The following is a 15,071-nucleotide window of genomic DNA, read 5'->3' on the forward strand; positions in this document are numbered from 1 at the left end:
AAGATATTTCTGAATTTCTCATCTTGTGAACTCTTATTTGTCACTGACCCATATATAGTTATGAATGTACGTAGATGCATGTCCACAGATTAATGCATACACTGTATACAAATTATTCATCATGTGTGCTTGAGTATGTTAGTATTTTACTGGGCACCACATTTTAATAGGGAGCTGCAACCACTAGGTGGCACAATAAGCACTGAGTTAATGTAGAAGGACCCCGTTTTACTGCTAAAATCTGTTTTCATGTACAGTTCAACCTCTTTTTCTCTCAGCTGTATGTGATTTATAAACTGATTACGAGATCAGATTTGAAAAGATCTTGTTGGAAAACCTTGAATAGTTTCAGTTGTGGAATTAGTCCAGAGTTAAACCAGAAAGAAAGAGGCCTGAAAACAACATACTTTTGATAGTACAGCACATGAATGTATTGTAAACCTCATATTAATATGATGTAAAGCTTAATCCAAGACTTAAAAACCCTCCATGGAGTGTGTTGGTGTGTTGAAAGTCTGATTTTAGCTTTACACAACATTATTTGATTGCAACATCAAAAATGAGTCATATCTAATCAAAACCAGGCGATGCTTTGTGAACACCCACCCTGCTGGAAGGAAAAAAAGAACAAATTCGACGCCTCAGTAACTTCATCATCAAATCCAATTTTTATTATTTGGTCAAAGTCACAGCACTTTTTTTTTTTTTTTCCACAAATGCCTTTTTTTTTTTTTTTATCCAGACAGTGTTTCATATCTTTGGGCTTACTGTACGATGTAAATATAAAACTTTTAATATCTCTATCAAATATGTTCAGTCATATGTTTAAATACACACATTGTCGTAGTAGCTTACACAGTTAAATACTTCTATATTCTCTAGCTTGTAGCGCTGAGGTCACATTGGCTTTCAGTGGTTTCCTTTGGGACGTCAACACTTTTAATGGCTTTAATGGCAGATTTTCCATTGTTAAAATACTTGTTGGCATAAGCTGCCTAAAATACTTTGGTGTTAAGTTGTTGGATCGCACACAGTGACAGTGTCAAACATTTTACAGTGTTTGGTCCTAATAGTTTTTTTTTTTTTGTTGAATGAATTAGTCAGGGAGAAGTTTTCAGGAATCCTAAAAACTAAAACATTTGGTGCTATTAAACTCCCAGCCAGCGCTCATCATCATCATGATCATCATCATCACAGACAGGTGCTGTACAGAGTCACTTTGTGGCTGATCTCCTCCAGGACGCGACGGACCAGCTGCTCCAGCTCGGCCAGCTCCGAGGCTCTGGCCTCCAGGATGCACTGGTTCGCCTCGTAGGACGTTTCCAACTCTGGAAACATAGAGAACATAAAGGTGACATGGAGTCAGAGTCAGAGTCAGAGTGCTTTATTAATCCCAAAAGGCCAACTCATTTCTCCAGTCAGCCCATCCATAATAAGTAGTAGATATAATGTCGCATATGAAGCAGTAAATAAGTGGAAAACAAATAGACATACACTATATTTGTATGGTTTTATAGCTGTTAAAGCAGAAGTAAGCGATCCGGTCGTTTTGTCTAACTTCCTGTCAGCAGATGGAGTCCCTACGTCACCACATTCACACGCATCCCTTGGCTGCACACACAGAGAGGACCGCCCCTTTATGCCCTTCTCTCTCCTCATTGGATAAAGGTTGTAGGATACAAGGAAAGTTTTCTCCTCGGCTTACAGCAGAGCAGAGTGACTGACAGACCCGTGTTTCAAACCAAACACTCTATAGAAGTGATTGCTGTCAGAAGATACAACTATTTAAGACTTATATTAACACAAATATTCCGCTTACTTCTGCTTTAAGTCAATATAGACTTGGATTTTTGAGTTTGAATATGAGAAAACAAGACAACTAAAGATGTCACCCTTGACTATGGTGGTATTAGTGCCAAAATTAATAAACTGTATCCGTGCATCATCAAAAATAATCATTAGTTGCCACCCTAGTGTGCACATCTAGTCCCAGTTCAACAAAATCAGTATATAAAGGAGAATTAACACAGAATATCCTCAATTTCCCTGAGGGTAACCTCCCAAGGGATTAATAAAGTACTATCTATCTATCTATCTATCTATCTATCTATCTATCTATCTATCTATCTATCTATCTATCTATCTATCTATCTATCTATCTATCTATCTATCTATCTATCTATCTATCTATCTATCTATCTATCTACATCAAGTTCAAGGCAAAAATAACAAATCTGTAAATGTTAAGGCTAAATACAAATGTATTAAATTGTGTTGTGTTAATGAATGTGCATTATAGAAATCCTACATTGACGGCCCATTTTGGAACAATAATAAACATATTCATAGTTTTTTTTAAAGATATTTTTGATCATGTATCATACTATCATTACATTATATATTATAGACTTTTTATCTGTAGGAGGCTGTGCTGTAAGCTCAAAGTTAATTTACATTTACCTTTACATTTTACTTTTTTTTTATAGTTTTTCTTTTCTTTTCCCTTTTTAGTGTTTACTTGAACTTAAATCATCTGTACCAGTTCTCTTCTTTTGTCTCGCTTTCTTTTCTCACCTCTTTTCGTTTATTTATTTATTTAGTGTTGTTATCATTACTACTACTTTAAATTTTACTACCAACATCTTCCCTGTTTTTTTTTTTCATTTTTTCCCTTTCTTTTTATTTTTTAATTTTATTATTTCTCTACATTGTACAAGGTATGTGATTATTATTTCTTGACCGTGCTTCAGTTATTTGTTAGATCAAGGTGAGGTCATGTTATAAGGCTTTCGGGCTTCAGACCTCACCTGCACATTTCTTTTTCACATCTTTCTTACTAGTAAGAGAGATAAGTAGATGTTTTGTTTTATTTTTTATGTGCAAATAAAATAAAGTCTAAAAAAGTCTAAAAGTCTACCTTTTTTTTGCACTAATTAAACAAATACCATATGGAAGCTTCTAATATTCATTGTGAGGTGTGATATAATTATCATCTCAGAAATACATGAATGAAAAACACACCAGTAAATAAACTGTAGATATATTTTTTTACCTCTGAGTCTGTGCAGTTTGCTGCTGCTCTGAGCGAGCAGCTCTTTGGCCTCCTGCTGCAGCTCGTCGGCTCTCCTCCTCGCCTGCAGCACCGACTCCCCTTTATCCTCCACCAGGTCCTCCACCTCCTCAAACTTATCTTTCACCTCCACGTCAAACTCCTGCACACACACACACACACACACACACACACACACAAACAAGCATGACGAGGATGATGACAACAGATGAAAGCGGTTTGTGTGTTTGATGCTAGGTGGTCCTCGCTAACCCAAAATACAAATGTAAGGTATTTCAAGAGGTTAAGTGGTTGTGCTCAGTGTGTGTGTGTGTGTGTGTGTGTGTGTGTGTGTGTGTGTGTGTGAGAGACCTGCTGGGCCTCCTCTGCCTCCAGCTTGGCCTGCTCCGTGACGTATTCGGCCGTCTCCACCAGCTGGTTCACTTCCAGGTCGTTCTGCCTCAGCAGCCCCACGTCCCTCTCCAGCTGCACCAGACGATCGGTGGTTTTACTGAGCTCCAGCTCCGACGAGGCCGTCTCCGCCTCCACCTCAAACACACAGAGGATTCTAATTATTCTATCTACGCTCAAAGGTGAACAGTGTTAAATTCCTTGACTGATGCTGTTATTGCTTCAGCAGCTCTGAAAGGATCCGACTTGACGTCACGACAACATGAAAACATGGCGGCCTTCGTCTTAAACGGTTAGAGTTTAGACATTTTGGGGCGTTGCGTGGCGTAGTGGTTAGAGCGGGCGCCCCATGCATAGAGGCACAGTCCTCGCTGCAGTCGGCCCTGGTTCGAGTCCCGCGTCGGGCGCCATTTACTGCATGTCATTCCCTCTCTCTCTGCCTCCCCGTTTCCTCTCTGTCTCAACTGTGCTATCCATAAAGGCATAAATGCCCCAAAAATATACTTAAAAAAAAAAGAATTTAGACATTTTAATTTATTTGTTGAGGTTGAAACCATAGACTGTAAAAAGAATGGACGTAGCGTCCGTGACGTCACCCATTGGTTTTGGGGAGTCGTTTTTGTGACTCAAATATGGCGGCCTGAACATGTTGGATTGGCCGGCTGAGAACCCGCCCACTGGCCTCGAAGCAGCTGTCCACGGAGCTGCTCGGACCTGTCACTCAACGTTTCCGCGCCCTAATTGGCCAGAGTTTTAACCTAATAACGGTAAAACGATAGAGTTAAAAAAAAATTCACCCCCCTCAGAGTGTGTGCGGGGGTAGAAACTATCGATTGAGACGAAAAAACGTTCTGACACCAGGCTTTTAACATGTTTATTGAGGATGTAAAGTCGGCGATTTTAACATGGGGGTCTATAGGGAATGCTCCCTTCTGACACCAGCCCCCAGAGGAAGCTGAGGGGATTGCAGTTTTTTGAATGCGGAAGTGAGCTTCACTTCTCAGACCCACAACTGCCCCCTTGGTTTGAATGCATATTTTTTGTGTATCATTGCAGTAGCCTATATGAAATACGTTTATATTTAGCTGTGATTGTTGTATGCTGTGAAATTGCGGTTCCTCGTATGTGACGGAAATAACGTTTAACTGTTATCAAGGCTATGTGCACTCATCTGCAGCGTCTCCTCTTCCTCCAAAATAAACATAATTTACTGCTGCATTTATTTTTTCGTATTCAGCTATGAGCCACAATATGCCAAACTTCCTTCAGGTATCCATGTTTTTTTTTCTCCCGAGTTCCGCAATGATGTCGGAAGTCGGAAATTTTAGAGTTGGGATTTCCGACCTCCGAGTTGTTATGAACGCAGCAAAACTCACAGTGATCAGCAGTTCCAGGGTGCCTTTGGTGTTGTTCTGGGCCAGCTGGATGGCGTCCATGGCGACGTTCTGAGCGCGCTCGGTCTCATCCAGAGCTGTCTTCACCACTTCTGCCGTCTCCTTCATGTTGGACGCCTCCTCACTGACGGACACACACACACACACACACACACACACACACACACACACACACACACACACACAGAGGACGGTTAATTTCAGAGACCTAGAGCAGTGGTTTTTACACTTTTTACATGATGGACCCCTAAATTGACACATATTACACCAAGGACCCCCATTGGAGAAAATTTTGAAGCAAACACCAGAATTACAAAAATATTTTACTTTTTTAGTCAATGTACGTTCAAACTAGGGCCAGTGGCGTGAATTTTTGGAAATATTGTAGAGACATTTCGGGAAAAAAGTGGTACAATTTCTCCAAAAACGTTTCAACATTTCTAGAAAAAAGTGGTAAAAATTCTCAAAAAAAAAAAAGTTTGTATAGAAATTCTCGAAAAAAAGTGGTAAAATGTCTCAAAAACAGTTCTAGAAAAATGTGGTAAAATGTCACCAAAAAGCGGTAAAATTTCAACAAAAAATCTAGAAAAAGTACATTTCTAAAAAAAGTAAAAAAATTATATGAAAAAGTTTCTCAAAAAAAAATTCTAGAAAAAAGAGGTAAAAATCCCCCCCCCCCAAAAAAAAGTTAGTAAACAAATTCTAAACAAAGGTGGTAAAATTTCAAAAAATTTCAAAAAAAAAAAAAAAAAGTTTTCTAGAAAAAAGTGGTAATTTTTTTTTTTTTAAAGTAAAAAAGACCCAAAAAAAACCTAGAAAAAGTGTTTCCAAAAAAAAAAGAAAAAAATATATATAAAAAAGTGGTAAACATTTCTCAAAAAACATAAAAAGTTCTTGAAAAAAAGTGTTAAAATTTCAAGAGAAAGTTGGGGACCCCCTTGAACCATTGACCTCGAGATAACCAGCTTGATTCTCTGAGCTGGGTGCGTGTTACCTGGCGGCCTTGGCGTCCTTCAGCAGCGTCTCGGCGGCCTGGATGTCCTCGGCGCTCTGGCTCAGGATGGCCTCCACGCTGGTCAGGGTGCCGACCCGCTCCCTGATCTCCTTCGTCAGCTCCTGCAGCTTCTCCGTCGAGGTCGGCATCTCCAAAGCCATGACCTCGTTGGCCACCTTCTCGATCACTGCCACATCTGCTTTATCATCTGGATTAGTAAAAAGGAAAAAAAAAAGAAAACAACAACACACAACACAAGTCATTTACTCTGAAAAAGTAGAAATAAGTCCACGTGAGACCGTTTGGACGAGTGCAGGTTTGTAGTGCAGCTCACTCATGAGGAGGTCTCGAATCTCCTTGATGAGGTTGCGCAGCTGCTCGTTGCTCTGCTCCACCCGCTCTTTGCTCTGGTTGGACTTGGCCAGCACCTCCATTGCCTCCGCCTTGGCCTTGTTTGCACGACCATTTGCATCCCACACCTGAGCCCAAACACAACAATCAGTGGTTTGGTCACACAGATCCTTCAATGGGAACCTATTATGCTGATTTCAGGGGCTTTTTTTTATGATATTGAACCGCTGCACAGTTACACGCCTACACAAAGTTGTCTCACTGAAAGTCTATCTAACCTACAGGTACAGAAATTGGCTTGTTTACTATTTTAGTATATTAAAAATGTTAACTTCTCATATGAACACATGTTAGCCAGAATCAATGATGATGTGGATAATTTCAAGAGGTCATGGGACCGCTTTCTCAAATGTAATGATGTGACAATGTGATGACCGACTGCACTGATGTGAATGTAACTGATGAATGTTTATTGGTTTATTGATTGGTTGTTTCAAATATGAGCATTTATCATGGGCTGTTATATACCTGAAAACAACCTGAAGACGATTTATAAGTCTGAAAAGCTGTAAAAGCATAATAGTTCCCCTTTAAGCACTATGTATAAAGCTTTATCAGGCTTGGGTTGGGATTAAAAAAATGTCAGTCAGGTTCAAATAATGTAATTTCTTAACCTTTCTTTCAAGGTTGTTCTTTGATGCATTTCAGATGTGGTTCAGCTGCTCAGAATTACACACAAAAGAATTAATGAGAGACTTGTCTGAAATATTTAAGAGCACATTATCCCAGTGTAAAAAGAAGCTGCTGAAACATTGTGTAGGTTGCTGTCTGCATAGGAACATCTAAGGCTTCGCTCAGCGGCATTCAGTCACATGAGCCAGAAATAGGTTTGTTCATTTCACAGTTTGTTTGGTTTTGTGTATTTTGTTTGAGCCTATCACAGAGAACATGGTCTTCCTGACTTTGAACCGACGTGTGTTGTTTCCTCTAAACAGCTGATCCTATCTGTGTTCTGAATCAGAATCCAACAGAACATTTTTAGTCTTAACCCTAGAACACTAATGCTAAAATAGTAACATCATCACTAACGCCGGGTATTCTTTACCCGATATAATATACCCATAAAAAAATATTTCTCATCAAAGTATATTAAAATACAACAATACATGGCAAATTGAAGTACACTTCCTTAATTTTCCACTATACAATGTTTATATGTATGTTTTATGTATAAAAAAATGTCCCAAATTTGTGATTTTTTTTTGTTTTTTTAACAAAAACTTCCTTGAAAAAAAAACTAATGGAGCTGGGACTTTGTCCTTCAGACCACCCATTTGTGGGACATTTGAGACTTATTTGGTGGAGTTAAAAGAAAAAAGAAAAATTTTCAGCATCACCAGAAACGGTCGCCAGATTTAATACATAAACACTAACGTCGGGTGAAATCCACCCGAACATGTGCCTGCTGAAAAAACTAGGGATGGGAGCAGGGTAACATGCCTACCTTCAGTGACGTCAGTGAGCAGTATGAAGCTACCCAGGGACCCATGAAACAGCAACATAATGAAATGAATTATGAAACAATATTTCATGGGTGAAAATCACCCGACGTTAGTGTTCTAGGATTTAAAAAAAGAGGTATAGTTCCCCTTTAATTATGATTTACTGTAATAGGGTCCATGCATTTTAGTTTACTGTATGCTTACTTTTTCCACCAGTGTTGAACAGGTTAAAAAATAAAGTTCATGTTCTTATGATCTTACCATCCTGGAGAGCTTGTCCACCTCCTCCATGGCTGCTAGGATCTCCTGGTCCAGGTCCTTGGCTGACTTCAGAGCAGTTTGGGAGGTGGTGACGAGGCCTTTGCATCCTTCTCCTCCACACTGAGGAGCTCCGTCCGAGCCGACGCAACCCAACCCACCACAGGGGGCGCCGGAGCAGCTGTCGCCCTCAGCTGCACCGCCGCACGTCTGCAGAGGAAAGAGTCAGTGTGTCAGTTGATGATGTGAAAGCAAAATGTTTTTTATTATTAAAGGGATAGTTCACCCAAAATTGAAATTTCACTCATTATCTACTCACCCTCATGTGGACTAAGGGCTGGGAGAAGTTTCAGAGTCCTCCGTGGCTTCCCTGAGTTACAGGGGGTCTCGGCGTAGCAGTGCATGCCCATATAACGGTTGCAAATACCAAATACCAACTGTCTTCGTAACAAAAAGACACACCAAAAAACATCCAAATACCTCCATGCTGCTTGTATGTAATGTCTGTCTTGTATTGAAGCCCCGAAATGCGAAATTGTCCCGAAAAAAATTAAATAAGTCTATTTTTCAAGCTTGTTTGTAGCGGAAGCTCCTCTTCCCGGTTCGTCAAATTTGGACGAACCAGGGTCCTTCCTCTTCCCAGTTTGTCCAAATTTGAGGAGCTTCGAGAAGCTTCCGCTACAAAACAAGCTTGAAATATAGACTTATTTAATGTTTTTCGGGAAAATTTCGCATTTCGGGGCTTCAATACAAGACGGACATTACATACGAGCAGCATGGAGGTATTTGGATGTTTTTTTGTGGTGTGTCTTTTTGTTACGAAGACAGTTGGTATCCATTTGCAACCGTTATATGGACATGCACTGCTACGCCGAGACCCCCTGTAACTCAGAGAAGCCACGGAGGACTCTGAAACTTCTCCCAGCCCTTAGTCCACATGAGGGTGAGTAGATAATGAGTAGAAATTTCAATTTTGGGTGAACTATCCCTTTAAGTACAGTATATGATATGTTTCCTCACCTTCTCGCTAAGTGGTGTCAGGTCAAACTTGTCCAGCTCCTTGGACAGCTTGTCCAGCTTCTGCGAGTGCCTTTGCTGCTTGCGGTCGAACTCTTTCTGGCCGCTGCTCAGTTTGTCCCCCGTGGTTTTCCGTACTGCGGCCGACTCCGCCACCGTGTTCCCGGGGTCGCTGGTGGAAGCGTTGGCCTTGAGCTCTGCCAACACAGACTCCCTGTATGCTGCTGTGATGGTGTCCATGGCACCTAAAAACACACACACACACACACACACACACACACTGTCCGTCAGGGATATACTTCTAAAAACAATGCCCACGTCCGCCACAGCAAGACACTGATGTATTTGTAATTTTTTTGGAAAACAGTTCAGTCACTTTCCAATAGCTAGTAGAAAGGCTATCTTGGACTCAAATAGAAGCTTATGAATTAAGGAAGTTTTCTGTATACACGTTAGGCATAGATATTCTCCATAAAGTGCTGAAAAATAATAATTTTCATGAGAATTTGTCAGGCGAACAGTAGTTTTTTTGGTCTTTTTTGGGATGTTGAGGGTGATATCTTAAAATCGATTTGCAACAAACCCCAGAATCTTTTTTTCCTGCCTCCCCCTATGTGTCAAGATACTCTCTGCCAAATGTTATAGTTGTATGACTATTTATGCCATTGTAGTACCTAAATATTTGCATTTACATAATTTCGCCAGCCAAATTACCCGCAAAGAGGGGTTTTTGCCCCCTGTAGCTTTCCAGCAGCTAGTTGACCGGGTTGTCCACCCAGGTTTTAATCCTTGAAGTTCCTAGATATCATTTCTGGTGTCAAACCTTTTACAACGCTCCGTGTCCGTTTTTTTGCTTTGCCCCCTGGGTAAAAAATATGCGAAGACCGAACAGATTTTCTCGAAGGAGCATACAAAACGATGCTCAACTATTGCAACATGAAAGTAAAATCCCAGAATTAAAGGGATAGTTCACCCTAGAATGATATTTCGCTCATTATCTACTCACCCTCATGTTGACTAAGGGCTGGAAGAAGTTTCAGATTCCTCCGTGGCTTCTCTGAGTTACAGGGGGTCTCGGCATAGCAGTGCATGTCCATATAACGGTTGCAAATGGATACCAACTGTCTTCGTGACAAAAAGACACACCAAAAATCATCCAAATACCTCCATGCTGCTCGTATGTAATGTCCGTCTTGTGCTGAAGCCCCAAATTGCGTAATTGTCCCGAAAAAAATTAAATAAGTCTATATTTTAAGCTTGTTTGTAGCGGAAGCTTCTCGAAGCTCCTCTTCCTGGTCCGTCCAAATCTCGCGTGATTTGCGCCGGCGTCAGCATGCGTCAGTGCGGTTACTGCGAATCACGCGAGATTTGGACGGACCAGGAAGAGGAGCTTCGAGAAGCTTCCGCTACAAACAAGCTTAAAATATAGACTTATTTAATTTTTTTCGGGACAATTACGCAATTTGGGGCTTCAGCACAAGACGGACATTACATACGAGCAGCATGGAGGTATTTGGATGTTTTTTTGTGTGTGTTTTTTTACGAAGAGCTCCGGTGTCCCTTTGCAACCGTTATATGGACATGCACTGCTATGCCGAGACCCCCTGTAACTCAGAGAAGCCACGGAGGAATCTGAAACTTCTTCCAGCCCTTAGTCAACATGAGGGTGAGTAGATAATGAGCGAAATATCATTCTAGGGTGAACTATCCCTTTAAGTCTTAACCTTCCACCAAATTTAATTGAAATCTTTTTTTTTCAAATGAAGCCAATGTAATAGTATGAATGTGAAGCAATATGCCGACGATGTGCTTGTTTTCGTGTTAGTTAAAGGTTTGATTCAACTCTTTTTCAATTGAAGCCAATGTAATAGTATGAACACTGCAAAAACTCAAAATCTTACCAAGAATATTTGTCTTATTTCTAGTCAAAATTTTCATTTCTAGTCAAAACAAATCTCATTCTACTTAAAATAAGACTCATCACATTAAAAAGTAGCTTGTTTTTAGGCACTTTATTTTACTTCTTTCAAGCTGATTTTCACTTGAATTAAAGGCTAGGGAGGCAGCTTTTTTTGACAGTATTAGGCAAAAACTTACACACTAACCTTGGGGATAATGTAAATGAAGTGATGTGAAAAAAGATCAGACGTCTGCGTCTCCCCTAGGCTCTGTTTTCAGCCTGCAAAGAATCTACCCGTGACGGTTGATTTTGACCAATCACAGAGCAGCAGCCCTTATTCGTATTATTTGGACGTTTTAAAACGTAAGAAAGAGACGTTTTTTCTCTACTCGCTGCTCCGGCTGAGGGGATGAGAACCGTGTGGACTCAACTCAAAGCTTTTTTCTAGATTTCTGCCTCCCTTTCCTTTAAGTAGAAAAATCTGACAGTGGAGCAAGTTTTTCTTTCTTATTACAAGCTCAAAAAACTGCTTCCACTGGCAGATTTTTCTACTTATTTCAAATAAAAATTTGTTTGAAACAAGTGAAAATGATCTAAAAACAAGTTAATTTTTAAGTGATGAGTCTTATTTTAAGTGAAAAGAGATTGGTTTTGTCTAGAAATGAGACATTTTGACAAGAAATAAGAGAAATATTCTTGGAAAGATTTTGAGTTTTTGCAGTGAAGCAATATGCCGATGATTTGCTTGTTTTCGTGTCTTGATTTCTCACCCTGGATGTTGGCGTTCTTGGCGTCGTACACCTGCTGCCTCAGCTCCTTGACGTTCAGGTCGAGCTCATTGGCCTCGTTCACCAGTGCGTCCAAGTTCACGTCGGTGGAGTTGGCATCATCGTGGAGATCGTTCAAAGTCTCCTCGGTCGTGTTCAGCTTTCCGTTCAGGTAGGACATCAAACCACTGAGATAAACAAAGACACAGAGATGATTAGGGGTGGGCAAAAATATCGATATGGCAATATATCGCGATACTTTATATCGCGATACGATATCGATATTCAATATTTAAATATCGATTTTCTTTTCTTTTTTTTTCAAATAATAAATCATGTTTTAGACGTAAATCCAGTACGACTTCCGCACCTCTGCTTCGCGAGGTGTCACTGTACTGCTACCTCAGACAGTGTGTTGTACATGCAAATATGTTGTTGTAATTTGCACTTGTATAAAATGGCATGGATAATTTGAATTACATTGTTTTGACTCAGTTTGTCCCATAAATTATCACTATCATCTGTATGATATATCGTAGAATATCGCAATATATCGCAAAATTTGGATATCGCAATATCGTATCGTATCGTGACTTAAGTATCGTGATGCGTATCGTATCGTGAGGTCCTTGGCAATACCCACCCCTAGCGGAAACGATTACCACGCGCAAAACCCTCATTTACATATTGTGGTTTGCACGTGTTTTAATTTAGCAGGTTACTCTTAGTAGATCAGCTGTTTTGCGTGCACTAACCAAACACGCAATATTTTAGCGGGTGCAAACAATTTAGCGCCCGTTATCTGGGACCTTAGTAAATCCGGCCCACACACTGCAAAAACTCAAAATCTTACCAAGAATATTATTCTTATTATGTCTAATAAGACTCATCACATAAAAAGTAGCTTGTTTTTAGACAATTTTTACTTCTTTCAAGCATATTTTCACTTGAAATAATCTGATAGTAGAGCAAGTTTGTATTTCTTATTACAAGCACAAGAACAACTTGCTTTCACTGGCAGATTTTTCTACTTATTTCAAGTGAAAATTTGTTTGAAACAAGTGAAAATGATCTAAAAAACAAGTTATTTTTTTGTGATGAGTCTTATTTTAAGTGGAAAGAGATTAGTTTTGACTAGAAATTAGACATTTTGACAAGAAATAATACAAATATTCTTGGAAAGATTTTGAGTTTTTGCAGTGCAGTGATGACTGTTTTGGTACCTACGTGATCTGGTGCATCAGGTCCTGGTTCTGCTCCAGCTTCACCGCTGCGGGGTTGCTCTCCACGATGTCTCGGACAGCCTTAGAGTTTCTCTCCAAGCTGTCGATCAACTCCTTGTACGGCGCCGTCACCCCGATCGTCTGGAGCTCGGTCACCTGGGCCTCCAGACGACGCGTCTGATTGGTCAGCTCGCCGACCACGTTGTCCCAGATGGCGAAGCACTGGTGGCACGGTTCGCAGGCGGGGAACTCGCCCTGGTAGCCTCTGGCGCACTTGTCGCACCGCAGACCGGACACGCCCTTCACACAGGTGCACTGACCTGTGGCCCGGTGGCACTGCTCGCTGGAGATCCCCCGCGGGTCGCAGTCGCAAGCTGAAGACACAGATGGAAAAAGTCAGGTAGGAAATTAACTCAACTCCTGGAATATTCAAGTAAATCTAGGAATATGCATTTCACCATTTCACCCTACAGAGGGACAAACTATATTCTGAGGTTGTTAACTCTTCCAACTATAGACTGGAAACAAATTAACATGCTCTATTACTTAAAGCAGAAGTAAGCGATCCGGTCGTTTTGGCTAATGCTGCGTTCCAGGCAGGCTTTTGAAACCGTAAATTACAGCTTCAAGTCACGACTTACAACTTTGTAGCGTTCCAGGCAACCCACTCGTGTTTTTCCGACCTGTTTTACCTGTGAAAGTCACTATAACGGCCACTCGTAACTTCCGACCCGTGAACTCGTACCAGATCGAACTGGTACGAGTTCACAGGTCGGAAAAACACGAGTTACGGGTTGCCTTGAACGCACCATAACGTCTTGTCAACCGATGGAGTTAGCAGCCCCCGCCCTCGTCATGGATCTATTGGTCCTCGTCCCTACGTCACCACATTCAGGCGCATCCCTTGGCTGCACCACACAGCCCTTCATGCCGTTCTCTCTCCTCATTGGATAAAACTTGTAGGATACAAGAAAAGTTTTCTCCTCGGCTCAGAGCAGAGCAGAGGGACTGACAGACCCGTGTTTCGGTCCAAACACTCTATGTAAGTGATTGCTGTGGGAAGATAGAACTATTTAAGACTTATATTAACACAAAAATATTGCTTACTTCTGCTTTAATTTAGCTTAATTTAGTTATAATATTTTTTTATTTGCTTAAAATAGTTTCAAGTCCCAGAGTTTTCCTAGATCAATGATTCTCAAAGTTTGGTTCTCCAGGGGTCCTTGAGAGGGTTCAAGTGGGTCCCCAACTTTTTCTTGAAATTTTACCACTTTTTTTTGAGATTTTCTTTACTAGAAATGTTTAAAGCAGAAGTAAGTGATATATTTGTGTTAATATAAGTCTTAAATAGTTATATCTTCCGACAGCAATCACTTACATAGAGTGTTTGGTCTGAAACACGGGTCTGTCAGTCACTCTGCTCTGCTCTGAGTCGAGGAGAAAACATTTATCGTATCCTACAGTTTTTATCCAATGAGGAGAGAGAACGGCATGCAGGGCTGTGTGTGCAGCCAAGGGACGCCGTGAATGTGGCGACGTAGGGACGAGGACTGTTATGGTGCGTTCAAGGAAACTCGTATTTTTCCGACCGTGAAGTGGTACCAGTTCGATCTGGTACGAGTTCACGGGTCAGAAGTTACGAGTGGCCGTTATAGTGACTTTCACCGGTAAAACAGGTCGGAAAAACACGAGTGGGTTGCCTGAAACGCTACAAAGTCGTAAGTTGTGACTTGAAGCTGTAATTTACGATTTCAAAAGCCTGCCTGGAACGCAGCATTAGCGAAAACGACCGGACCACTTACTTCTGCTTTAAATGTTTGTTTTTGGAGAAATTGTACCAGTCTTTTCCAGATATTTCTCTACAAAAATTCATGTTATTTGAACGTCGATTGACTAAAAAAGTAACGTTCTTTTCTGGTGTTTGCTTCAAAATTTTGTCCAATGGGGGTCTGTGGTCTAATTTGTGTCAATTTCAGGGTCCTTGATATAAAAAAAGTTGGAGAACCTCTGTCCTAAATGATGCGCTCACCCTCTTTTAGCTCTGTTTTTGGTCTCCACCAGAGAACAGAACCAGTAACTATGAGCTGAAAGACGTTAAAAGTTAAGTTAATATATAGTTAATTAAAAAAATATGTACAAAAGCAATTTAATTTATTGGCCTAAAAATGGTCAGATCTCTTGAACTTCACATCTCATAACTTTAAA

The 15,071-nt window shown here is 40.6% G+C and overlaps 1 protein-coding gene across 1 annotated transcript in view; it reads right to left on the minus strand.

Annotated features, from left to right (window-relative positions):
- Positions 1-649: 649 nt before the first annotated feature.
- LOC146962359 (laminin subunit beta-1-like) overlaps positions 650-15,071 on the minus strand; it is a 51,931-nt gene continuing 37,509 nt past the window's right edge. The window contains exons 24-33 of the mRNA XM_085769033.1: positions 12,871-13,240; positions 11,647-11,831; positions 8,980-9,221; positions 7,963-8,169; positions 6,183-6,327; positions 5,849-6,056; positions 4,837-4,978; positions 3,422-3,598; positions 3,053-3,212; positions 650-1,328 (exon numbers count right to left, since the gene is read on the minus strand). Coding sequence (XP_085625159.1) covers positions 1,192-1,328; positions 3,053-3,212; positions 3,422-3,598; positions 4,837-4,978; positions 5,849-6,056; positions 6,183-6,327; positions 7,963-8,169; positions 8,980-9,221; positions 11,647-11,831; positions 12,871-13,240 — 1,973 coding nt within the window. The 3' untranslated portion in view covers positions 650-1,191. The remainder of the gene's footprint in view (positions 1,329-3,052; positions 3,213-3,421; positions 3,599-4,836; positions 4,979-5,848; positions 6,057-6,182; positions 6,328-7,962; positions 8,170-8,979; positions 9,222-11,646; positions 11,832-12,870; positions 13,241-15,071) is intronic.

The sequence above is a fragment of the Trachurus japonicus genome, chromosome 23, assembly GCF_045865225.1.
Source record: "Trachurus japonicus isolate A0001 chromosome 23, Traja_1.0".
Lineage (NCBI taxonomy): Eukaryota > Metazoa > Chordata > Actinopteri > Carangiformes > Carangidae > Trachurus > Trachurus japonicus.